This window comes from Zootoca vivipara, chromosome 2 (genome assembly GCF_965207765.1).
Source record: "Zootoca vivipara chromosome 2, rZooViv2.hap1.1, whole genome shotgun sequence".
NCBI classification, from domain to species: Eukaryota; Metazoa; Chordata; class Lepidosauria; order Squamata; family Lacertidae; genus Zootoca; species Zootoca vivipara.
The window spans coordinates 52,752,487-52,778,415 of record NC_142584.1 but is presented as its reverse complement, the minus strand read 5'-3'; the positions used below and the strand labels follow the sequence as shown (position 1 = coordinate 52,778,415).

At 41.1% G+C, this 25,929-nt stretch overlaps 1 protein-coding gene across 4 annotated transcripts in view; it reads right to left on the bottom strand.

Annotated features, from left to right (window-relative positions):
• AFF4 (ALF transcription elongation factor 4) overlaps positions 1-25,929 on the bottom strand; it is a 56,213-nt gene that overhangs the window by 7,321 nt on the left and 22,963 nt on the right. For all 4 annotated transcript variants that reach the window (XM_035105382.3, XM_035105383.3, XM_035105381.3 and 1 more), the window contains 17 exons: positions 24,431-24,475; positions 22,831-22,917; positions 20,959-20,995; positions 18,918-18,966; positions 16,923-16,943; positions 15,991-16,045; positions 15,375-15,412; positions 14,601-14,763; positions 12,228-13,151; positions 6,712-6,800; positions 5,754-5,988; positions 2,727-2,824; positions 1,828-1,891; positions 1,539-1,675; positions 1,223-1,294; positions 631-724; positions 328-371 (listed from right to left, as the gene is read on the bottom strand). In XM_035105382.3, coding sequence (XP_034961273.2) covers positions 328-371; positions 631-724; positions 1,223-1,294; positions 1,539-1,675; positions 1,828-1,891; positions 2,727-2,824; positions 5,754-5,988; positions 6,712-6,800; positions 12,228-13,151; positions 14,601-14,763; positions 15,375-15,412; positions 15,991-16,045; positions 16,923-16,943; positions 18,918-18,966; positions 20,959-20,995; positions 22,831-22,917; positions 24,431-24,475 — 2,252 coding nt within the window. The remainder of the gene's footprint in view (positions 1-327; positions 372-630; positions 725-1,222; positions 1,295-1,538; positions 1,676-1,827; positions 1,892-2,726; positions 2,825-5,753; positions 5,989-6,711; positions 6,801-12,227; positions 13,152-14,600; positions 14,764-15,374; positions 15,413-15,990; positions 16,046-16,922; positions 16,944-18,917; positions 18,967-20,958; positions 20,996-22,830; positions 22,918-24,430; positions 24,476-25,929) is intronic.

Genomic DNA, 25,929 nt, shown 5'->3' with positions numbered 1-25,929 from the left:
GAGAAGACAGAAACCACCACTTATCTGATGATCCAAGTATCAACAGCTAGATTTCTCATTTTGGTTGTATCCAACAGTGCTGTTCAACTGACTGTAAGGCTTCCATCAGCAAACAGGGAGGATAGAAATTTTCAGTGTTTCCTCATGCTGCTGCACCAAACCCCAAATCTGCTCTAGAAGCTTGTGTGGCTCTCCAGAGACAACTATGGAGCACAGAATGGAGGAGTGGTTGCTGAAAAATGCTTTCCTCCCTGTTCCGCTGACAGAGGCCTTTCTGAATGGCATCATTGGATAAAACCCAGTATAGTATATTAAAGAAACACTTACCTTCCCAAACCAGGTGATGGTGCTTGAGAATTGTTATAGGAATTCTGTTGAGGAAAAACAACCCATTCAATAAATTGTACAATAAAATCTGGAAAATACAGCAGAGTCACCAAGTATGTTGATGTACTATTATTCATTTGATTTATTAGACGCCCAATACGAAATGTCTTACACACACAATTCATCAAGTTTAACTATACCGCTCCCAAAACCACTCCTGCATAGAGGAGCATGATGATCACAATGAATAACCCTTTGGGTTAGGCAATTTCTTTCCAAAGCTACATTGAACTTGTTTTTTACCTTTAGATGTTCAGTCAATGTCTTGGAATACTTCAGGGCACTCTCCTTCTTCAATTTGAAAAGTCTTAAGTATAACAGGGACTGGCATCTAAGACTAGTAAAAGAAATAACACCATCACTTTAATATATATATATAATTCTCTTGTTACGAAATTGTGCAAACAAATAATAAAACATGACATGACTAACCAAAAATTGGCCTGGGGGGAGTAAAATATTAAATGTATTATTTTATGGCACATAATAATGAGGTGACTACAGTAAACTTGTAAAATATCTATTGCTTTGGAATATTGCCACTGGCAGTACAAATGATAACAGCTATGTGATGGGAATGTACAGTGCACTTCTGTCACATAAGCAAGAGTACTAGAACAGTTGGAATTCAAAGAAGATTAAAGTGATACTGAATCCCAAGTAGAAGCATGGACTTCTCCTTGACATCTTGAAGAGCTTTTGCCAGTCAAGAACAAACAGTATTGGGCTGGATAGTAAACCTTGGTTTTTTCCTTATCACAAAATGTCTATTATACAGGTATAATCTGCCTTCAAGGCTATTTAACTGTACCGTAATTGCTCAAACTGTACATACCACAGCACTGCTAGCCTTTTGTCTGCTGCAGTAGCATCTGGTGCTGAGTAATTCTTCAGTTTCATAGTGTACCTGCAACCAAAAAATAATGTAAACAATTGTCAGGTCAAAACATTCAGTTCTTATTCACAATTCTTTAATGCAAAAATGTGAGATTCGTGCTTTCTTCTTTGTGCCAGAAAATCTGTAGTTAACCCCAAAATGAAAAATACCGAGTGTGGAATATTTTTGTTCAATGTTTTACTAAGGCACTCGTGCCAGACCTTCTAATCCACATTTTGATGACAATGCTTTTTGCATGTTCTGTATCACTTACTTGATCAGCTCCACAGTTTCAGAATACATAGGGAACGGGGACTTTGATTCCTGAGCATTTTTCTCCAATGCATTCCCACATTCAATGAACGACACTACGGCATCAAGGTAGTACACAGCTTTCTCAAACCTGTCAGACTGAAAAAATATAAAGCCTTTTGATAACCAACTCATAAAAGTGAGGATTACTACTACAGTGTCAGGAAAATAGTTTGGGGGGGGGGGAATCATGCCAACCTAGGACAATAAGCAATGCCTCTAAGTAAACAACAGTTTAGCATTTTCCTTACCAATGCATCAGCATTGTGCTTTAATTTCTTTGCTTCTTGCAAGTAGTGATCTGCTGAGTAAGTCCTGCAACATAAAATGAAATCTATGAGACTGATAATATCAGAGCAGTCTTACCCTTTGGTGCCTTTCCCATTTATTGAGGGTTATCTAGGAGCTCTAAGCTGCAGGATACAGTGTGAGGAGCCCTAATTTCCTGGCCTGACAATGCTCGCAACACACCCCTCGTGCACAGGCACAATGCATTGCATCCATACAGTGGCACTTTGGCTTACAATGTGGTCTCACTGTTCTGGAGCAAAGGAATTACATTTGCTTTGGTACTGGTGTTGGGTCTGTGTTACTAGCTTTGCACAGCAGATACATAGTACTAGCCTTCGATTCCACAACAAAACATGTTTGGACTGGTGGGCATGGTTTAAGGAAAATGGCCTTGTGGGCCAAAGTGGATTTTCTGGCAGGCCAAGATTGGGCTGGTGGTCCCAGCCCCTGATCTGCAATGACTGGCAGAGGCTCTCCAGGGTTTCAGGCTGGAATCTATCTCAGCCCTCCCTGAAGGAAATGTCTGGGATTGAACCTGGGACCCTTCTCGTGCGAAGCATATGCTGTGCCATTGAGCTGTGCCCCTTCTCTGGCAAACAGTGTATTTTTGGGAGGAGACAGGAACTAATTCAGCTCAGAGAAGATCTGCAGGTTTGCAGAAATAGACGGCATCATGCTGCTTTTCATCCCTGGCAGCTGTAACTCCTTGCAACAGATGAGTGCAAAGGTACCCAAACTATCATGTCAGAAAAACAGAGCAAAAAGCCTAAAATGGATGACACATAGATATCAGTAAAAATATTCATCACACATTCTTGGTAACATAGAGATCAACTGCCTGACTTCTATCTGTTCTCACCTGTCATCAAACACTAGCTTTGCTCTCCGGGACTTCGAGTTATCTGTAGTCATGGTGGAGGCAGAAGGGCAGTTTGAAGAATTATTTAAAAGCTTCTCCTTGAAAGAAGACAGACCACAATTAGTTAAAACACTGATTTTTTTTGGCGAACAAATATTCACTGCTTGTGCTTCACTTGCTGAGCTCAGGCTGGCTAAATGCAATCCAGATGTGTACCACCATTCATGTTTACCACATATATAGCTTGACCGACACAGATGTTGCCATATGGACTCCAACAGATTCAAAACACAACAGGGGCACTTTTCGATTAGGGACAAACTGTTATTGTTTGCATATAATTAATTAATACAATTAGGCATTTTCTAATGCTCACAGCTATACAGCTTTGTTAGGTCTCCGCTCTCAGTGCTGTTCCAACCTATGCTGCAGTAGAATTATGCAGGAAGGATCAAGTTACAGTCAGATGCCTGAGCAAGGGCTGAATATTGCCATTATGTAACAGTGCAGCATGCAACCAAAGATATTTTACTTTCCAGACGAAGTGCAATACTTTTTTCCAAAGAAAGCTACAAGTTCCAGGGTGGCCAAAGTTCTGAAATTTAATGACTACAGCAAACTTTTCAGGTGCCCACCATTCTTATCACTGCTCCCGCGTCCCCAACAGTTCTCCGTAATCACTGTTATGTCTCACTCCCTCTTCCAACTTTCCAACAGCTGTTTCCCCTATTGAACTTGAACTTAAAATACATCACAGTAATGCAGAGGTGCAATGTGCCAACCCCACTCCCAGGGCTTTTAGCACCTCTCTGTTCCTCCCGTACTTTTGTGAGTAGAGGTGGCAGCAGAGAAGCAGTCTTTCTAGCTGTCAATCTGCCCGGGAAGGGAGGGGCCCAGTTGGAAGGCTGGGGGGTGTCAAGGGCTTTGAAGGCGCTGACCTGTCCCACCCTGTCAGGATTAAAGAGGCACAAGCAGCCAGTGGGGTGGGTCCTAAAGCTCACCAACAGCAAGAGACTCTGGAGGGAAGTGGAAGCAAAAAGAGGGAAACGCAGCAGAACAAGCAACTGTGTGTGCTTGTAGGCGCAGTGAGAGGGGAAAAAGGAAGGGGGAGGAAATGGGCTGATTGGCTGCTGGGAAAAGCAGCAGGGAGAGAGCTTGTAAGTGAGGAATGTAGAGAAAAACAGCGAGAGGCAGAGAAAGGTATGGAGCTGGGGTGTGAAAGCACGCAAATCGAAAGGTTACAAGCAATGATACAAAGAGAGAGAAACCTTGTGTGTGCACTTGAACTTGGGAGTCTGTGTGAAATCACGAGGAAAATGATAGTTAGAAGGTGTGAAAGGAAGGGAGGGAGTTTCATACAACACAAGTTTAACTGGCTTGTACTTCCTCCATGAGAGGGAACAAACAAAGGCAGGGGGATACAAAGGATCTCTAGTGTTAATTACGCCAATGGCAGCTGATAAACCAAGGAAACAGAGAAGCATGATAGCCAAGGTGCCCAATGACAGAAAAAAAGAAAACCCTCTAGCTTGAGACTCCTAAGGGTTCACCTGGAACCGGGTTCACAGGGAACATGGGGAGCAAGAAGCGTCACACTGCCCTTTTAACATCTGAAAGGAGTCTACAGTCTTCTTTTTATTCAACTTTAGTTTTTCTTTCAATCATCATCTGTATGTTAAATTGTTTACAAAACAGGTAAACCAAATTCTGCTTCAATAATGAAACTCGGCCAACTAGGCTAATGCATTAATAGAACACATCAATACTACCCTAGCAGGAGGATTATTAAAACCCAGCAGAACTATGAGGGGAAACTAATTACCCTAATTTTAAATTGGTCCAGACATGACTCAGTGTAGGCTTAAAAGAAGGGTGCCAAAAAATCTATTAAAAACCAACTCCTGCCACATACACAAGCTCTTTGGAATTTCCCCCATGAAGGCACTGTTTAGTCCAACTCTAGTTGGCTCAAAAAATCAAGACTTTTGGAGCTGCATTCCTTGGTAAAGTATTTAGCCACTTGTTTACTTTCTAAGATCCTCCCATTGTCCTAGTTTCTACAATGCTCCAGTTTTGCCTCAGGCATAAGCAAATTTACTTTCACTTGCTAGTTTATCTAGTACTGTGTTCCTATTATTAAAACACTGACCACTGATGAACAGAAAACCTCCAATTCAGAGTAACATTTGCAGTCTAGGAACTACCAGCAAGCAACATATCAACTCTGTTGTCTACTTAAAGGTGTGCTCATGTCCACAAAGGTTCCTCTAACACAGGGTGGTACAACTTTTCATATCACTTCAGCAAATAATCCACAGGCTACACACTGCCTCGTCACATGGGGTGGGGGAAGCAAGGCCAAAATCTGACACACACACACCCGCCTCGCCCAACCAGCCCTTGTGCAGACTCTAGGACCCTGTCAGAGCCCTCACACCTTCTCCTTTGGAGGGGACATCAAATGTTGCCAGGGGAACCCCAAAAGGCATTGAGGGTCATATACACCCCCTGGGCCACGCATTGGACCACCCTGCTCCAACAGGTATCATATAAACCCCAAGCTGTCGTGTCTCAATTAGAGAACTCAAAAGCTGTGAAATTCTAGCCTTAGCCAGACAAAACAGTCAAATACTCCTACAATGTCTGAGTGGAAAACAAGCCCCACCCTCTGACGTCTAAAAGCATATAGCATGACTGTCTGCAAAGAGAAACCCGTTGTGCTTACAGCTGTACTAACAAAGGCATCCATGCAACCTGAAATTCTACTGGTTCCACATTACATGGATGCCTTTGCTGGTACAAGAGTACACAAAGGAAGGCTACCTCCTTGCAAATGTCTGTGATGTGGGCATGGACAAGAGGGCAGGCCAAGCTAGCATGTGTGATGTCAGGTCAGTCAATGCAGCCCTGCTCCCATTTTTTGTTCAACATGTAAGGGTTTCTTCTGAAGAGGGCTTGGTTTTACAAAAAGTGCAAACAAAAGATTATGGGCAAGGGAAAACTATGATGGAAGTATAATCTTTTTACCTTTGCTTCCTTGGTATTACTTGAGGCCTTCCCTTCAGTCTTCTTTTGTTTAGAAGAGCTACCTTTGCTGCTGCTACTCTCCTTGTTATTGTTACTGCTTGATTTCAAGGAAGACGACTGACTGACGGTTCTCTTCCGAGAGCCATGCTCTTGCTTGGAATCCTTCTGGGTGGCTGGGGTTGTGGCTGGAGACGGAAGATGATCCTTCTCCTTAACAGCACTCTGCTTTGATGATCTGCCCCACGGGGAAGGGGGGGGAAATAACCAATGCAAGTTATTGCCACCATGAACCTATGCAAACCCATTCCATGGTTCAAGTAACACTAGCAAAAATATCCCATGTAAGATTGAAGAAAATATGGCAGCTCTAAAAGTACATTAAACAGAAAAATCTTCCTCTAAATCAAGAATAGGAGCTTGTGACACCCCCGTCCCGGGATGTTGTTTGATGCAAATGGTTAGAGATTATGGGGATTGCAGTGCAACAATTTGGGACTGCTGCCCAAAGCATTCTCAAAATTCAAATATTCCCACTGCTTGAAAAAGGATGGTGACCCGATCTAAAAAGGTAGAGATGATGAGCTATAATCCAGAAAGGTGCCCACTTACAAAAAAAAATGGAGCTCTTATAAGCTGTCTCTTCAGAATGGACAAACTGCAATTTAAACTACCAAATGTTAAACGTGTGGTGGGGCATTTGACATGGCAGCTTTTTTATAAGAAATACTTGCTAAAAGCAGATATACATTTACCCCCAATTTTACCTTTGAACAAGTGCTGTGTCAACCCAAAATTGAGATTTCTTTTAAAGAAAGCAATCTGACAATTCTGCAGGGGCAACTGATCAAACAAAAACTGGAACTTTGTGTGCAAATGGACCACTTTTAAAACTGTGTGCTCTGAGCAAACCTTCTGCTTCATGCATTTCAGATCTTACATAGTGTAGACAGGCACTCACTCTCTGTTACTGGAAGTTTTGTGTGCTGAAGGAGCCTTTTCTTCTAGTTTAGTTTTCTTGCTTTCAACGCCTCGGCTTTCTTCTGCATTCTAAAATGAAACAACCACAAAGTTTGATGATCTCACATTAAATAAGTGCAGCTATGTTTCACAGACCACCACAATGATTTAACAAGCCACTTACAGGATAAAGATAATAATACAGCGACTAATAAAAACATTCCCTGCAGGAACTGTACAAGATAGTGTCAATAAATCCTACTGACAAAATGAACATAAGGCTGAAGAATTGTAGCTGTCATACTGCTGCAATACAAGGAGAACTAAGTGTGGCTTTAATAGCTTCATGCATGCAAAAATGTGACAGCTCAGTTTACTCCCACTATAGACTGTCAAAACAGCAACTGGTCTTGTCATGCTGACACGAGAGTCTCTATACTGGATCTCACCAGCGAAAATGTAATCCTATTTACTATGCTAAGAAATGTGCAATTTAAAGCCTTACTTTAATATTTAGCAAAATACACACTTACTATTTGTAAACTGCTCCTTGCAAATGCACATGTTAAGCCTAAATTACTTTTTAAGCGTGTTCATTAATGTGGTAAAAATATAAATGAAATAACATAAATGTACTAGGTACTGTGGCCCCGCTCACTCCGCTTACCAAGCCCCTGCCATCCTCATTAAGACCCTAGAGCAGGGGTCCCCAGACTTACCGGCATTTGGGCCGGTTCCCACCGCGCCAATCGCGCGGCGGGCCGGAGGACGGGGGAGTGCGCGCCCGTGCGCATGCGCACGGGCGCTTACTGGAGCGGCGGCGCCCTTCCAGGGTGGAAAAGCGCCAAAAATCCGTTGTGCGCATGCATATGGGCCTCCCCCAACCCGGAAGTGCACCAGAAATGACCTCTTCCGGGTCGGGAGAGGCCCATACGCATGCGCACAAAGGATTTTCGGCGCTTTTTTCCCGACCCGGAAGAGCGCTGCCGCGCTGCGCGCCATAAGAGCGGGCGGCGGGCGTCGTCGCGGGCAGGATTGGCAGGCCAATTGGGCCGCATCCGGCCCCCGGGCCGTAGTCTGGGGACCCCTGCCCTAGAGCTTCCCCTTCTCCTCATATTTTGCAGAACCTTTCATTCCCTTGCTTCCACATTTAACCCCATGCCTATGCTTCCTATTACCTCCTTTTTGCCACCCCATTTTCACATTCACACCTTTTTTCCCTTTTACTCTTCCCACTTTTTCAGCTCTCTCTTGAACACAGATCACTCATTTTCCATGCCTTGTCCCTTGGTGCTCCCTTGGTGCACACATCCCATAATGATACATGCTACTGTATCTTTTAGATTAACAGAATCATAACGAACAAGCCTGTCAGCTTGTTTAGTGAGGGAAAGTTAAATTCAGTTGACGGATGTTGTCCAAATATGGGTGTATCTTCCAAATTACTACATTGAATGTGGAACTTCAATAAGGCAACATGCGGTACCAAGAGTGAAATGCTTTGTGGGAAGGTACTGTGGAATACTTGAGGGATCCATATCACATGAGGCAGCTAAGGAATGGAAGAGGAAGAAGGTTAAAGCAGCCATTCCTCTCCCCCCCCCCAATTGCTTCCATCTTCTCGCTGTACTCAAACAAGGGCAGAAATTTAAAGTAAAGCAGGAATATAGGGGCACTGAAATGAAGTTTTAAACAACATCAGAGGTTTAAATAAATCAGGAAGAAGGGCATGCTGAGGTGTTTTTTTTATTATTTTTTAAAAAAACCTAATAGTTTTAACATGAAGAAATAGCAGGTAAGGAAAATAGAAAAGAAAACATCAAAAAGCTAATGCAACAGAACCTTTCCCAGTTTCATTTTCATTGTACAGTACTAAAAACATTTTAAACTGCCACTTTCACATCTCAGTGTTACTCCCTGTTCACTCTACTCAAACCTCTGCCACTGGTTAAAATCACCACCCCACCCCCCTCAGTTTGGTTCCATCTCTGCTTTACTCAAACCTCTGCTGTTGTTTAAAGCCTCCATTTTCCTGTGTGTCCATCTTCTACTTTCTTTTTTGCTCCTTTCCTCTATCCTGATTTCATGCAAATCGAGGATAGTGATTTCATGCAAATCCTTCCATGGGAGTTATTATTTGACTTCATGCAAATAAAGGGTTGCGATGCAGCACTACAAGTCTTCCAATATTATATATTTCAAATTTGGCATGCAAAACTGGAAAACAAGCCAGAATATGCACGAGCTGGTTTAAAGTTGGCTTTTGAATCCTGTTTATTTGGATGCTATTAACCATAGCTCTCAGTTCACACATAATAATTGAAAACTATGATTAACTGCTTGTCTGGGGGAAGAAGTCAAGAGACAACAAAAGAGAGAAATTGCCAATGCACCAAGCTCATACATGTCCTGACATATTAACCCAGGATTTGGTCATGCAAACACAGCCACTATAAGAGGGATGTGCCTGCTAATTTGCTATCTGACCTAACTTGCCCCACTGGCTCTTAATTGATTTAAATTACTCTTAAGATCTCTGCTGTTTGCTGTTCATGAAACTTGGAGGTGGGTGGAACCTCTGGCAATTCCCAGTCACCTCCGAGCATGGGCAATGAAAGCCGAGTACTCCTGAAGGCAAAGGGAATGCTAGCCAAGAATTGGTTCAATGAGAGTTGAGGGCTCTGGAAACACTGGCAAAGACAGAATACAGGGAGACAGGAGAAAGAAGAATTGCTGGGAACACTGCAGCATGTGTGTTCTCTTTTGTAACCACCACCACCACTACCACCATGAAAAAGTGGAAGGTATCTGGTGGGCCAGTAAAAAAAGTCTTAGTGGGCTGGTTACAGGACATTAGTTCTAGTCCACCACCCCCATTTTAAAAATTACTGTTGTCTGAATTACTGTTGTTTGCAACAAATTCTTAAGGTGTACAGCTATAAGGAAGATAGCCACATCATAAAGTATTGGGAGATAGTGGCGATCCCTTCTGGGCTGAGCTTGATGATTTCAACATCTTTCTCTATCTTGCTGTTTCTGGCCTGCAAGATGCTTAGTCTCATGGAGTCTTAGAAGACTACGAAGAATCTTTTGTAGTGAGGAACAGTTGTAAGTTAGGAAGTGTTTGAACTGGAATGCAGCAATTTTCTCCTGCCTCCATTGTTTATACCTTGGCTTATTGCCCTGACATATGATGTGTCTATTGACGTCATTGTGTGATAAAACATGGCTTTTAAAAATAAATACATATACTAACATTGCTGTTAGACTGGGCTTCACAAATGACTAACAGAATTGAGAATTTTTGAGACATGCCTTAAACACTCTATAAAAATCTTATTAATCCTAATAACCCTTTAATGAAAGATTGTGCATATAGTTGCTGAGAGGATTTTGGCAATAGCTGTGACACAACTGACCCAGCTTAAATTTAGAGTGGCCCCACCAACACAGTCACAATAACAACTAGAATTATTTAATGAAGCTTTTTACACAAGAAAAATGGGGGGGGGGTTTCACATTTAGAATTCATATATATGGGAAGTGGAGTGTGAACACTTTGTGCACTCATTCAGATAACATTTTGCCCCACTTTTAAAATTAAAGGCAAAAGAACTAAGTGTATTTAAATTGTTGGAAGACAGTCAGAACAAACAATTGGCAATAGTCAGTGTTCAATATTCCCCAGGTGTGTGGGTCCAATTATGCCTACAAGGATATTCCTGGGCACCAGGTTGGCGTCCACAGTTTAAAAACATCTGCCTTAGTTCACATTTAATATCATTTCCATTTCTACTGTGTGTGTTTCTCCTTCTTGCATACTGGGACAAGTGAATTGTTGTAAGGACAGGCTACAGTCAAGCAATGCAGTTGAGATCATAGAATCATAGCATTGAAAGGGGACCCTAGAGTCATCCCGTCCAACCCCCTGGCGAATAGGCATTCTGTTGCGGTGACAGCAAGCTAGGTTTAAGATGCCATTTGGTGCCTAGCTTATACATCTGAGCTTCTTACACTGACTATAGCCATCACTGTGGTCATTCACTTATTTGACGGGACTTCCCATTCCTCCTGCAGCCTTCCCCAAAGTCCCTCCCAATTTGCTCCAAAGGATCACCCAACCCCCTGGAGAAGATTTTGGAGGCATGCAGAAGATGTAGGGAAAGAGAATCTGGAATCTGCCAACAGTGCCTGCTCTGCTGTTGGACAGATGCCACTGGATTTCACCCAAGCCTCTCAATCTTTACTGAGCTGTTTTTTTCCTTCCCAACTTTTAAGACACTTTGAGTCCTCGAACTATAGCTAGCTTAGCTGTGGATCAACTATCAAGAGGGAATGGTTGAAATGCATGCCATTAATTCCAAACAGATGGCCATGTATTTGTTCCAAATTCAGCATAGTTTTTAACATATATAACTTTATTAAGCCACCACCAACTCATTGGTTGTGTAGCTGCTTTACTATAGCCACTGCACACTGACAACGTCTTATCTTGGGTCTGAAAAACATTCACAAAAGAAGAATCACCAAAGAAATTTTCAACCCAAGCCTACAAGTGTGATTAAGGCTCCCTTGCGTAACTTTCAGGCAGACATTTTTATCCATGTAAACAGGGCATCTACTGGCATGATGCCATAAAGTTGCAAAACTCTATAATGCAAGAAATGGATAAGATCACACAAGCCCATTTTCTTACCAACACAGGACTATATGTAACAATTAAATCCTCTAAGCATGTATCTATAAACAATGTATGGGGTGTAGTTTTCCATATTTCACTACCTTTTAAACCGATTAACTTCCCGTTTAGCACATAGATTATTGGCTAATGGATATCTTGCTACATTCACATTAAAGATCAAGCAAATATCAACATACATTTTAGTCAGACTACTTACTGGCTGAAGTACTACTGGCAACATTTATAACCAACCACAGAAATTTGAGGTGAACTTAAATGCAAAAATCACATTGCAATGGCCCAGTTTGCATACTATAGTAAACAATATTTAGTGGTTTGGATCATTTGCTCAGTATTACATCCAAACAAGGAGATCATAGTAAATCAAGAACAAATCTTGGCTTCACATGATGAAGCACTAAGCCAAGGACTATGGTTTGTAGCTCCCACTAAAAAGAACAAAGCAGAAGCCATCTGCATGCTCATGGAAAACTTTTAATTATGGTTTAACAACAGGGAAAGCCAGATATTGCTGGACTGCAGATCCAAACAATCATGACTACTGGCAATGTTGGTTGGGGTATGAGTTACACCTATTGCTAGTTTACAGCAATATGCAAATATTGCAACTGAATTATAATGTTTTCTTATTCTTTTGCTTAATTTTTTTATTTCCTTCATAGAACTGACCTTAAAACTAAAATTAAAAATGCTAAATCAGTTCATTACATTTTTCTACACATCTTTGATTGCACAGAGGACACTAGGTTTTGAAAGACTACTCCCTTAACCCTCCATTTGGATGATGACACTAAAACAACATACTGAAAACTGACCTGACATAACTTATGCTTCCGCTTGCCCTTGGTGGAACCTTTGTCGGAGGATGTTTTCTGGGGCTCTCTTGAATGCTTCTCAGACACATTCTTCCTCTCAACTTTTGATGGGTCTGTGTCTTTGAAAGGCTTCCCTGGTATTCTGGTTAAGAGGCTCAAGTCAATCTTCACAATAAGGGGATACCTTTCATCAGGATCACTGAGTGGTGAAAGGAGTTCCTTCTCTTCCATAGGAGAGAACATTCGTTGCCGTAAAAAGCTGTCATCCTCCTCCATGGAGGGTTTAACAGGAGTCCTATTGCTCTCAGAATATTTGGGGGTTTGTGATGAAGGAGGCAAGCTTTCATTCTCATCAGAATCAGAGGATGAGGTATCTGTTTCTATGAATTCCTTGGATTTCTGGGAGGACTTGTTTGCAACCTTGCACTTCTTTTTCTCGGTTGTAGGCCGAGGGGAAGATTTGGGCTCCTTCTTTATGTTGGGCTTTCTAGAGCCTTTTGTGGCTGCCTTGTGTCTGTTAGAGGGTATATTTGTTGTCATGTCCACTGGAGTTTCACTTTCTATTTTCAGTCCCCCTCTGGGCTCTTCCACAGATGGTTTGTCAGTCTTTTTGGGCTGTTTTTTACCTACAGTCCTCCTTTGGGTCATGCTGTCACTCTGAGCAGGTGACTTTTGTCTACCCCGATTGCTCTCTGATCCTTTCTGGCTGGTTTTTGAATCCCTCCCAGGAGTGGAAGAAATTGATTCTTTAGATCCACTCTGATCTGCATATCCACTCCCTGTGCTCTGATCTCTGCCCTCATTTTTGTAGCCTTGTGTTGATGGGATGTTACTGTCCACAGAAGAAGCTGGTGATACTTTATGTGGATTCACCTTGTTCAGCCAGTTGTCCAGCTGCCACTTGTTTGTTGGAGGTGGTTCTGGCTAAAGAATGAAAAACAGGGAATCTTAAAAGTCAATACCTACATTCCCTCCATTTCCAACTGGCTAACAAGCTGCACAAAAGAATAAATAGGAAACATTTTATTATAAGCTTGCAAATTTGGAACGTGGGCCATCCATTATGCAGTTTACTCCTCTGCTACTACAGAATAATGAAGAAACTGCTGGTTTTGAAGTACCGTATTTTTTCGTGTTTTGGTCGAGGTTTTTTGACTCAAAAATCACGTAAAAAAGCTGGGGACATCCAGATGGCTAGAGGAAGCACAAATTCCCCCAATGCCGCTGCATGTGGGAAACGATCTAGGGAGTGTTTCCTGCCCACAGCTGCGTGGGGGGGAAAGGCTCAACAGCTTTGGGCCATCTCCCCTCATATTCTTAAAATGGGGAGGTCCCTTATACAAGGGGGCATCTTATGGACGGAAAAGTCCATAAGCCTAGCCATGTCACAACAGGACAGGGGACTGCCACAAGGTGCTAGGTTTTCTTCATCAGTTGAGTGGGGGCAGCTTGCCACTTATCTACTCATCTGGGATCAACTGCTCCCCTGCTCAGGGCAGCAGATTACTGTCAAACTGCATGGCTGACTTAGTTAACTGTAAAACAAACAAGTAGGCCCTGCAGCAAAATGTTAAAAAGGATATCCCACCCCCGGGTACCACATTAGCAGGAGCCTTAAATAGGAATACTATGAAGGCCCCAGCCAGCACAGAGCAGAAGCCATGTTCTGGCTGGCTGACAGTTTTATTGTTCTATAGGTGGTAGTGGTGCCTAGAGAGTGGGAAAGGTGGAATTCATATTTTCATCTCCTTCTGCCTGAAACAACCCTGCATAGTTCATTGAAGGGAATTTTTTAACCTCATGGCACACATGCTCCCCAACACTAATCCCCCTCTCCAATATAGTCTTAAGCTGCTAGGCATGAGCCCTTTGCCTTACATTTCTCTCCAAACCGCCAATGTAATATTCCATGTCTTGAATGCAGACTAAATGATTCACAGACAACCTAACCTCTGGTCCCCTTGGCCCCTTTTTGTCCCATTCCCAAGGACAGAAGCAAGAAACAGCTCACAGAAAACAATGGAGATTTGCTTCGTTGTGACGGGCCAACAAGGTGGAACAGGAGTTCAGTGTGAATTCAGAGGATCTCCCTATAGACAACGCACTCAGCATTCCACAAGTCCCAGAAACTTAGAGGCCATGCTGGATTGTGTTTCTATGTATACTTCTGAACACATAGGAAGTCCTGTTCCACCTTAATTATTGGATATGATTACTTCTAAAATGAAAGAAGATCAATGAACATTAATAAGCTGGGTATAAACAGTGCATAGTCTCTAACATTCATATTCCCCCTTTTGTCATATTATTGTTTTGCTATAAACACATATGGGAAATAAGAAGACCAGATGCAAGGGAGGAAAAAAATCGTACCTCAGGTGACGCACTCTGGGATGGCTCATTTGCCTCACTGTCACTTGAACTACTTTCACTTTCAGAGTCTGAACCAGAACTGCTTTCAGATCCGCTATGGCTGCTTGAGTCATCCCTAGAATTATCAGCTCCTTCACTTGTATGCTGGGAAGGTTCAGAATTACTGGGGGGGAAAGGTAGAACAAAAATCAAATGAAGCTATAGGATTTTATCCATAGTTACTTTCAAACTATGGATAAAATAGTTTACGCATAAGACTATTAACAAATGGGTTGGGTTTTTGGAAGACGCCTGTGCGTGATTTTGTTTTATGTGTGCACTGACAACTGGGAAACACTGGGCTACGAGCGCTCCAGTTGGAGAACAGCCTTTACCAAAGGTGCCATGGGCTTTGAAGAAACTCAATCTCAGGACGCAAGGGAGAAACGTGCTAAGAGGAAGGCACGCTTGGCAAATCCACACCTGGAAACCAATGTCCCCACTGTGGAAGGACGTGTGGATCCAGAATTGGCCTCCACAGTCACTTACGGACCCATAAAATCGTGTTTATGGAAGACAATCTTACTCGGCTACAAGTGATCGCCAAAGAAGAAAGATTAAGAAATATTTTAATGTTTTACCCAACCATTTGAAGAGCCCTGGCAATTAAATTGAAGATGAAATCCTAACTGGCTCTTACTTTAAACAGACGTCTTAATTCCCCACAGTTAAATTGTTACACCAATACCAGTTCAACATAGTTTTATAATGCCAGGTGTATCAACCAATATTTACCTTCCAGGTGTACCTCTTGGCACAGTCTTATCAGAATCCTATAATTGAAAAAAAAAGATCCCAACTAGAATTAGTGTCCTTGTAACAGGTATAACACACTCAGCAAGGGTACTGGAATAACATATTTTACTGTCTTTCACTGACATGAACATTATCCATCTATAAGAATGAAAACTAGGAAAAATATTGCATAATTGGCCAAAGTTTACAAGCAAGCTATGGACAAACATAATATGAGATCCATCAGCCATCCTAGCAGGGTTATACTATTTCAAATGTTGTTTCACAGGTTTTGAATCTCACTTGGTATGATCATTTGCAAGTATTTTTCTCCCTTTCACTTGCAAAGCAGTCCAGCTAGCCCTTCCTACACTCTCAATACTGAGAGCCAGCATGATGTAGTTGTTAAGAGAATTGGACTAGGAATTGGGTGCCCAGGGTTGAAATTCCCACACTATTTTAAAACAGTGTATTAGTTGCTTGTTTATATCCATTTTTAGTTTTTGCCTTTTTAAATGTTGTGCTTTGCATTACTTTATTTTGATGGTGCTATCAGATCCCCCGTGTAGCTTGGTAGAAAGGCAGGACAGAAATTAAAAAAAAACACAATAATAACCTGCTCGCCATCACTGTCTTCACTGCTGCTGATTTTCAAGTCATTTATAAGAACGCTAGGAACAAACAGAAAAAGGAATAGTTTTGGAGTGTTTTTACCAAATAATACTGTACTAGCATAACAATTTAACCTAATCTGTGATTATTGCCATTAATTTTCCTCCCTTTACATAATGGATTGACGCTCCATTGAAGAAGCATACTGAAAATCCTGTAGTGCTTACACCATTACAAGGGCAACAGAGGAAATTAATACACTTAACATCCTTGTGGTGGGTGACAAAATGATAGGCTCCAAAGAGCTGTTATATTAAGTAGCATAGTTGTCCTGATGGAACAAGGAAAACACACAAGACATTGAATCACTGTAGGAACACTGAATGGGGCACCATGCAAGTCACATATAGGCAGAGAAGGAGGAACACACTGTGGGCCTGAATTAAGCAGAATCCTACCCCAATTAACAAGGTTAGGGAACTCATAGGCACCAGTGCAGTGCTGCTGTTGCTGCTGCTACTACCACCACTACACATTAATACCAGACTGGAAATGGAGTCATCAAGTGCAAAGGCCAGTACATCACAGGCAAAATGTACTTTGAAAAAACCTAAGACTGAACTTTTAAGAGTATAGACTGTGCATGACCACACAACACCAAAAAGTTAGTTGACAGGGAAATGAAATACAGAGTAGGCTTCATAAATTCTGGCATAAACTAATGGTAAGTCATTTTTAGTTTTACCATTTGCTTAAGAATCACTGCTATATTTTAAAAACATAATTCAAGGATATTAACTTGAATTCTTTCATGCTTTACTATGAATTCTCCAAGCGCTCGGATGTGAATTAACATTCTGCATACCGTATAACTAAATACAAATAAAATTCTGGCATTAGCAAGAATTTAAAAGCATCAGTAACATAGCATCTTACTTTGTCTGGTTTGATTCACACCTGGGGGAAAACAGAAATACGGTTAAAATTATTCAACCTTCTGGGTAGTTCTGCAGTAAAATAAAAGTTGCTTGGCAATGTTAGCTTGCTATATCTAGTTTAGGACTATTCATGCAGCAGAATGATGTTCATCAAGGCAATGGTTCCCAAAGTGGACAGTAAAGGTAAAGGGACCCGTGACCATTAGGTCCAGTCGTGACCGACTCTGGGGTTGAAGCGCTCATCTCGCTTTACTGGCCGAGGCAGCCGGCGTACAGCTTCCAGGTCATGTGGCCAGCATGACAAAGCCGCTTCTGGCGAACCAGAACAGTGCACGGAAATGCCATTTACCTTCCCACTGTAGCGGTACCTATTTATCTACTTGCACTTTGACGTGCTTTCAAATTGCTAGGTTGGCAGGAGCTGGGACCAAGCAACAGGAGCTCACCCCGTTGCGGGGATTCGAACCACCGACCTTCTGATCGGCAAGCCCTAGGCTCTGTGGTTTAACCGACAGCGCCACCCGCGTCCTGCTAAAGTGGACAGTACTTCCCCCTAAAGGGCAGTTGGATTACCAAGGGGGCACTAAGAGACAGTTGGGCACTCCAGGTGAGTCTCTCCAAAAGTGCTGGTTGCTTATTATTCAATGAAATGAATTTGCAGTTGCAAGGAAATGAGGTCAGTTTTATTAAGGCCAAATATGCCATCTCTGTTTTTATTTCAAATACAGGATTTTTCTAGATTGTAAGCTCCTTGAGCAAGGACTTGCCCTCTTATTCCCTGCATAGTACTGGGTACATGGATAGTATTACCAACAAAAACTAATTATTAGACATTATTTCCCAAGTTAAGTTGTTGGATAAATTCAGGGGAGGGAGGTGTGTTAACTCTCAATACTTCTGAAGATCAGTTAGGGGGTCTGCCATTCTGCTCAGAATGCTTTTCATCACCTTCTGAGCAAACATGACAATAGAGGTCCCAGCTTAGAACTAGAAAGGAGCTGGGGTTCATCCTCAAGCTTAGAAGCACAAGACAAAAATTGATGTGATCTTTCAGAAGACGACTAGGGCTATCCTTTTGGTGATGGGATACCAAAGTCCTTAGTATATCTCAACAACCCAGTGCTCAATCAATTCTATGCTCTCCCTTAGCTTCAGGTTTGGAGCAAAATTGGGGAGAGACTGACTGCACAATTGTTCTGGGCTGCCAAGGTAATCTAACTGTTTTCGAATCCCAGTGCAATTGTTGGAATACTCAATATGCAATCTGTGCTCTGCCTCCACAGCTCGAGGCAGTAATGCTACTGAATACCAGTTGCTGGATACCATAGGAGGAAGAGTGCTCTTGTGCTCAGATCCTGCTTGTTTCCCACAGACTTCTGGTTAGCCACTGTGAGAAAAGGATGCTGGATTAGATGAGCCATTGGCCTGGTCCAGCAGGCTATCCTTATGGGAACAAACTCAAATGGGCTATTCTCCAGCTCCAAAACTGAAGCTGGATTGGAGGGGATTGTCTTTGACATTGAACAAAGCAATGTCATGAACAAAGGACAGATGGGGAGGGCCTGGGGATCGCAAAGTTAGGCTTTGCTACTCAAGCTAAGCAAAAATTGTGTAGCCTTGACCATAATAGTCCCCCTTCCTCAAGTGTAAACCACGTTCTTTTATGGCTGTGAAGTACTGAGAATTAAGTGCACCTGGGTATATAAAGTTCAAGTGAAAGTGAAAGTCCTTGTGCAGTAAATAATCAAGAAGCACGACTCACTGATTTCATGTTGAATTATGGTACTAACCTGATTAAGGAATCCCATTTACTCATAAGCATATATTGAAAGTGAGCATATTAAAAGTAAAGAAATGTATGATGCAACTATATAGATTTTCTGTCTGTAGCAGTTCCATCTCTATGAATCAATATGGCCATTTCTATCATACATATATACATTTTCAGAATATTACTGTAAATATTGCAAAGAAAATTATAGGACATACTTACGATTTAGACTGGTGGACATTAGATGTTTTTGATGAAGGATTGTATCTTTCTGGAGGTGAGAAAGATAAAATAATTGCTGAACACTAAGTTATAAAAACATTTATGTCACCCAAATGATATATATGGAGGCAAGCATGACTCAGATGCGGACTGCAAGACTGGGCTAACCCACTGTATTCAGTAGCCCTTTCTTTTCTGACTTACATGCTAAACTTACTACTCTAGCTATATTTTTACCTGATTTCTTAAAATAAAAATAAAAAGGAGAGTGAAAGACTAACAGTAAATCAACTACTTCATTCACAGACTAGGAAGTGATTCAGTAGTTTGACTTGTTAGTTTTACAAACTTAAACGAGTGCTTCTCTTAACATAAAGTACTGGTAGATATTGTTTCAGACAAAAATGTGCTGTTTATTATTTCACACAGCTACTTAATGATTTGGCTAGTAATGCTGTTATCTTAGCAAGAGTTTCATCATCAACCCTGCTTGCAGAAGGTGAGTAATGAACCTTTTGTTCTCAAAGGCAAAAGTAATAAGCAACGTTTCAAAATACCTCATCCTATCATGTTTCCTAAAGTTAAAATATCACATGCTTCAGACCTAGTAACTATTATCACAAGTCTAATAATGTCTTTTCAGAAGTAAATCCTATTTTAATCAATGGGGTTTACTTCTAGGGAAACAGGGTTAGGACTGCAGCCTAATGTAACTGTTTTGAGCTTCTTTGCTATCTCAATGAGAAATGTTTACACTTTGGGGATGCTGAGTCATGCAATGGTTTGAAGAAATTGGACAATGTTAGCAATTCATTGGTCAATCCAGCAACTGTGTTGCCACCAGAAGAAGGCCGATCATTTTCGGGAATCTCTTAAGTACATGGAAGCAACTGACAACAGGCCATATAAACAGAGTGGTGCTTTTTGAGAGGGAGGGGAAACAGATGCACTTGTTATGGATCAGGAAACAATGCACACATTTGTTGGAGGTCCTGATGTAAAATACAAATAGTAGGTTGGGGCCCGGTGACCTTTTCAAGTTTACTTTTCCAGTAAAATTCTTCTAATAAAAGAAGAGCAGCAAGAGAGGCAAGACTTTAAACTGGTGCTGGCATAAAGGCCAGTTAATCTTAGAAATAACCAATTTGTCTGATTTAGACATCATTCACATGTAACAAAGCAACAATTATCTCATACTATAGAACCCTGTGAAGAAGAAGGGGAAGTAGTTTGTAAGCTTACAGACATGTGCCCAAATGCCAAAGTAATGGTTTGACAATCAGCTCTGTGCCATCTAAATGGAGTCACAGTATATCAATAACTACTTATGCTTTTACTACTTAATTAATTAGTTATCCTAGTTACAGAAGACATTAAGTCAGATGTTGTGAATTACATGGTGCAGTCCCGTTTTATTCACAGTGACTGCATTCCTAGTCATAATTATTATTTTGAAGAAAGCCAGTTCTTAAAAAGAACAGCCTTTGTTTAAAGAATGGAAGCACTCCAAGGGCAGAGAATAATAGAAATTGGCACAGTCTCACACAAGCTACTGAGACAGGCAAGGACTGCTCTGAGTTATGTCCCAATAAGGGAAACACAAGTAAGCTAGAAGTGAAGCTGTTCTGTTGCTTATCCTTCTCACCTAGAGATTACTTTAAGCTCATTCTCCAGGGTGCCTTAACCAGCTGAACTTCCTTAATTCTCACAAACAGGAGTTATGAAAGCATTCAGAATGTAACGGCAAAGATTTCTCAAAATGTGCTACAACTTTCAAAGGGAACAAAAATAACAAGCAGTAATTCTCAAATCATACCTTCCTAGTACAGTAAGCACACACACAAAAAATAGATAAAATTAGAATACATTAACATTCTGATTCAGGTCTTTTATTGGGCCAGGCATCCTAGCCACAAGACCAGAAAAACTATCAATAGAACTTTTCTTCAAGAAAAGCATCTAAAAGAGAATTTTATTGTAAATTCTTTTTTTAAAAAACACAGAGAAATTCAGTACATAAATAATATAAACACACACTTACTTTGTTCTCCAGTGCCAAAATTAGATTGCTGAGCTTCCTGTAAAAATACAAAAAGGTTACTTATCTGTTTAACAGAGACTGCTAAAAGAGGAAGTGCTTTAGTTGTGCTTGATTATTTAAATTTTAGAAAAAACTACAACGATTCCTTTGAAGTGTTATCCAAGCCTATCTGAATCTTCCCCAGACTTTAGAGTCAAGAGAATCCTAAAAGCTGATGCCTTCTTTCCTATGGTTTAAGGCACTGATCACATGGTAAAGTTTCTCATCCTTTTTTTAAATGAACACACACAGTGCTGTCCCCAAACATGTTCTTAAGTGCAACCCACTGAATATGAATAAATATGAATATGAATCAGATTTAAAGTGATGATAGTTGACTAAATAGTCAACTAAATAGTCTCTCTACAAAAGTTTCCGTGCCTGGAGGTGATTCATATTTGTCATAATGATGTAGGTACTACATACTGTGTTTGTGCTTGATTACATGGAACCAATGAACCTAGGACTTTCCTTTTCAAGAACAGTAGAAAGAATATAATGACAAAACTAAGGTATTGCCACTGCTAACCATCTAAGATGACTTTGAGAAATTCACTACTGCCAGTGCTTCATGGAGTTATATGAAAAATTGAAGTTGAATAACAGAGTCTATTAAGGACTAACAAACGCTAGGTTTATGAAAGTACAGTGGTGCCCCGACTTACAAATTTAATCTGTTCCAAAGACACCTTCATAGGTCTAAAAATCCGTAAGTCGAAAAGCGCCATTGGAAACGCGATTTCCCATAGGAATGCATAGGAAACGGAAAAATTCTTAAGTCGAAAAATCCCTATCTAAAACCGCCGCGGTTTCCTTTCGGATGTCGAGACATTCGTAAGTGCGCGGCCATTACCCCCATTCGTAAGTCGAAAAATTCAGTTGTCGAGTCGTTTGTAAGTCGAGGTACAATTGTAACATATTTATGTAAGTAATAAACCTTTGCCCTAGGCACCATTAGAAACCATGGGCCAAGAACAATACAATTGTATCATGTTTGACTCCTCAGGATACGTTAAAACATAGTACTGAAAAAATACATGCTATAATCTCTTGATGTGTTGTCATAAAGTCTTTCAAGCAAAGGATATTAAGAGTTTTCCCACAACATGATCTCTTTTAACATGGAGAGATCACTCCACAAACTAATATATGAACTGAACAAAAATGAAAGCAAATAGCACAGCTATTTTTTTAAAAAAAATGCTACAAAACAGGAGCATTTTGAAGAAGTCCTGCCTTCTTTGAATAATTTTAAAGTCCATTTCTAGCCTCCAATATGCATATAGACAGCTACTGCGGTATTCGTGGGAGAAGAGTTTACCCAGGAAAAGGGTTTTCTTAAGCATCAATTCAGTCACCTGCTCAATACAAATTGCTGTTGATAAACCACACAAATCAACCCAGGATCACTATTGTTGAAGTGGCTGCACCAGATTTTAAGATGTCTAAAAGAACACAAAGTATTGTGTATGGAAACAGCATAGCTGGAGCTTTCTGACAGGAAGAGAATTTGAACAATTCATATGACCTAATGTTCTGAATGCATGAAATAACATGCCTGTTAAAAAGGGTATGTAAATTTGTTCTAGATGAAAGAACAGGACACAATTATAATAAGTTCAATATGAAAGGCAAACAGAGTTAAAGAAAAATAAAGCCAAAGCAGAAGTTTCAAGCAAACAATATAACATAAAGCCAATAAAAACAAAGAGCGAACAATGCTGTAATAATTATAATTAAATGATGAAAATCTTGATCCACAAAAGATAGCTTCCTTATTTTAGAATCAGCCAACTGCTGTGTGCAATCATGATCTTTCTGTTATCCACTGACCTTTGTTGGGAATGGAAACTTTGAAGGTTCAGTTTTGCAAGGTGTGTGAATAGCTGTCAATGGCGGTGGCCAAATATGGGTCATCTCCTGTTGGGAACACAAACCAAAGATTCCAGAAACCATTATACCTTTAACTTAATGCAAACCAAAAAGCACAACTTACAAGTGTTTTAAATTAACATAATGGGGAAAGATGCCAATTCATGTACAGTAGTGCCTCGCTTAACGAATGCCCTGCTTAACGAAATTTCCGCTTAATGAAAGGTTTTTTCTAGCGGAGGTTGCCTCGCTAGACAAATGCGTTTTACGAAAAATTCGTCTAGCGAATCGCGGTTTCCCATAGAAATGCATTGAAATTCAATTAATGCGTTCCTATGGGCAATTTTTTTAAAAAAAAATTCAATGCATTCCTATGGGATTCGCTAGACGAATTTTTCATTATAAGAAAAGACCCGTGGAACGAATTAAATTCGTCTAGCAAGGCACCACTGTAATAAGATTTACTCTTCTCCTGCCCCCTGCAGTCTTCTGTTTCCTACTGATTGACCGGAAGGTTCCCCAAAAGCTCCAAAGTGGATTTTGCAGGATGTAGGGGGCTGCACAAGGGGCTGCACAAGCCGAAGTATTTGCTTTACTACAATGCTATCACTGACCAATCCCAACAAAACATTGTGATCAGAGAATTTAAAAATAATTGTTAGCCTTGCGAACAGGGATAAATTCAACCAACTATGGGTGGAATCCAATGGATGTTGTTCTACTGACAAAAGGCATCCATCAGGAAAAAAGAGATGGAGACATTTTCAATAACCATTTCTTGCATTCTCCCTTGCTCCTATCTAACCATGACAGTCATCATTGTCGTCATCGCCCCTCCCCCCAAAAATGGGGGGCTTCAAAGGAGAGAATGAATTGTCTCCCTCACTGTCCTGCTGGTATATGTCATTCTTCAGAATAGTAACACCCATCGGATTATACCTCATTTGTATTAAGAATCTTAAATGAACCTGCTATATTTACCAAATAGCCTAAAAGCTTTAGGTTTATGAGAGAGAAATGGAAGGAGTAAGTGGAGAGGAAGTTACAACATAATCTTCTTTCAAGACTGACTGCGTTTAGTCTTTCAGAATTACGTCAATGTCATTTTTATGTAGGATACCACAAAAATTATTTGATTGACTAAGGAAACCTTCCAAGGAAAACAAAAGATCTATTTATTGGATCCATCAGTTTTATTGCTAATTTAATATACTGATATGTTTTTCTGCTAAGAATATTCAATCAAAAACTTTTTTGAGTAAATAACCTTTTTATTTAATTTCTGAAGGGAAAATACAATAACAAAACATATTGATTTGCATATACAGGAAAATATTCTTTAAAAATATATACAAAGACTTCAGAAAAATAAACTGAAAGTATTATTAAAAATAGAGAACAAACTGGTGGATACCAATGGTACACAGAAGAGGGGGAAAAGTGATAATAATTTTTTAATGAAATGTTAAGCAATATACTGGGGCAATTGATTTTGGATTTTTAAAAAATCAACACATTTAAGCAAGAAAATCTCAAAAGCCAGAATAAGAGAACAACTTACTTTGAGAATTTCATCCACACTGCTCATGTCACTGGATGCTGATGCCTACAAATGAATGATCAGAATTTAACTGGCATATTTGTACTTCAGTGTTACGGTATAAAACTTCTAGAAAATTCAATTATTCTAAAATTACTTAAGATGTGATTCAAATTCAGTATTAAGGTACAAAGAGCAGTTTTCATACTGCAGATGAAAATACCGTGTTTCCCCTTTTTTAAGACGTAGTCAGAAAGTAAGACATGGCAGGGTTTTTTTAGAAGTAGGAGAAATAAGACGTACCCTGAAAGTAAGCCATAGTGCCGCCATTGTCCCCATCGCCAGCAAAGCAGCTACCGGTAGAGGCGTGGGGGGGAGGGAGACGCCTCTTGCCGGAGTTCTGCCCCGCCTGCTCCTGACTCGCGGGGAGAACAAAAGGGAGAGGCGAGGAAAAAAAGACGCCACTTCCTGTTCCTGCCGGGAGCAGCAAACCAGCGAGAGGCGCGGGAGAAAAAGGCGCCTCTTGCCGGAGTTCTGCAGCCTGCTTCTAGCGTGCAGGGAGCCAGAGAGCGAGAGGTGGGGAAAAAAAAAGACTCCTCTTGCCCGAGCCCTGCCGCCACCGGGACTCAGAGGAAACTTGCCGACAAAGACGACTGAAGGAGCGAGAAGCACTGTCGCGTGCAAGGAGATAAATATAGGAGATAAAAACTGTAAGGAACCCCTGTTGAGAACTTGGCGCTTTTGAAGCTTCTCTCCTTCTTTCCCTCCTCCCGTTTTTTTAAGGTAGCATTGCCCCAAGGATCGCTTTGCTCCTGCTCCTCCTTGCCCAGCTGATTTGTGGCTGAAGGAGGGGTGATTCCTTAAAAATCTGCCGAGGAAACGATCCTTATGGAGGACAGGGAAGTTTTTTTCCCTCTCCCTCCTTGCGTTTATCAAGGCAGCTTTGCCTGAAGGCAGATTTCCTCCTGCTTATCCCTGCCCAGCCACTGGTGTTTGTGGCTGAAGGAGGGGTGATTCCTTAAAAATCTGCCGAGGAAACGATCCTTATGGAGGACAGGGAAGTTTTTTTCCCTCTCCCTCCTTGCGTTTATCAAGGCAGCTTTGCCTGAAGGCAGATTTCCTCCTGCTTATCCCTGCCCAGCCACTGGTGTTTGTGGCTGAAGGAGGGGTGATTCCTTAAAAATCTGCCGAGGAAACGATCCTTATGGAGGACAGAGAAGTTTTTTTCCCTCTCCCTCCTTGCGTTTATCAAGGCAGCTTTGCCTGAAGGCAGATTTCCTCCTGCTTATCCCTGCCCAGCCACTGGTGTTTGTGGCTGAAGGAGGGGTGATTCCTTAAAAATCTGCCGAGGAAACGATCCTTATGGAGGACAGAGAAGTTTTTTTCCCTCTCCCTCCTTGCGTTTATCAAGGCAGCTTTGCCTGAAGGCAGATTTCCTCCTGCTTATCCCTGCCCAGCCACTGGTGTTTGTGGCTGAAGGAGGGGTGATTCCTTAAAAATCTGCCGAGGAAACAGATCTT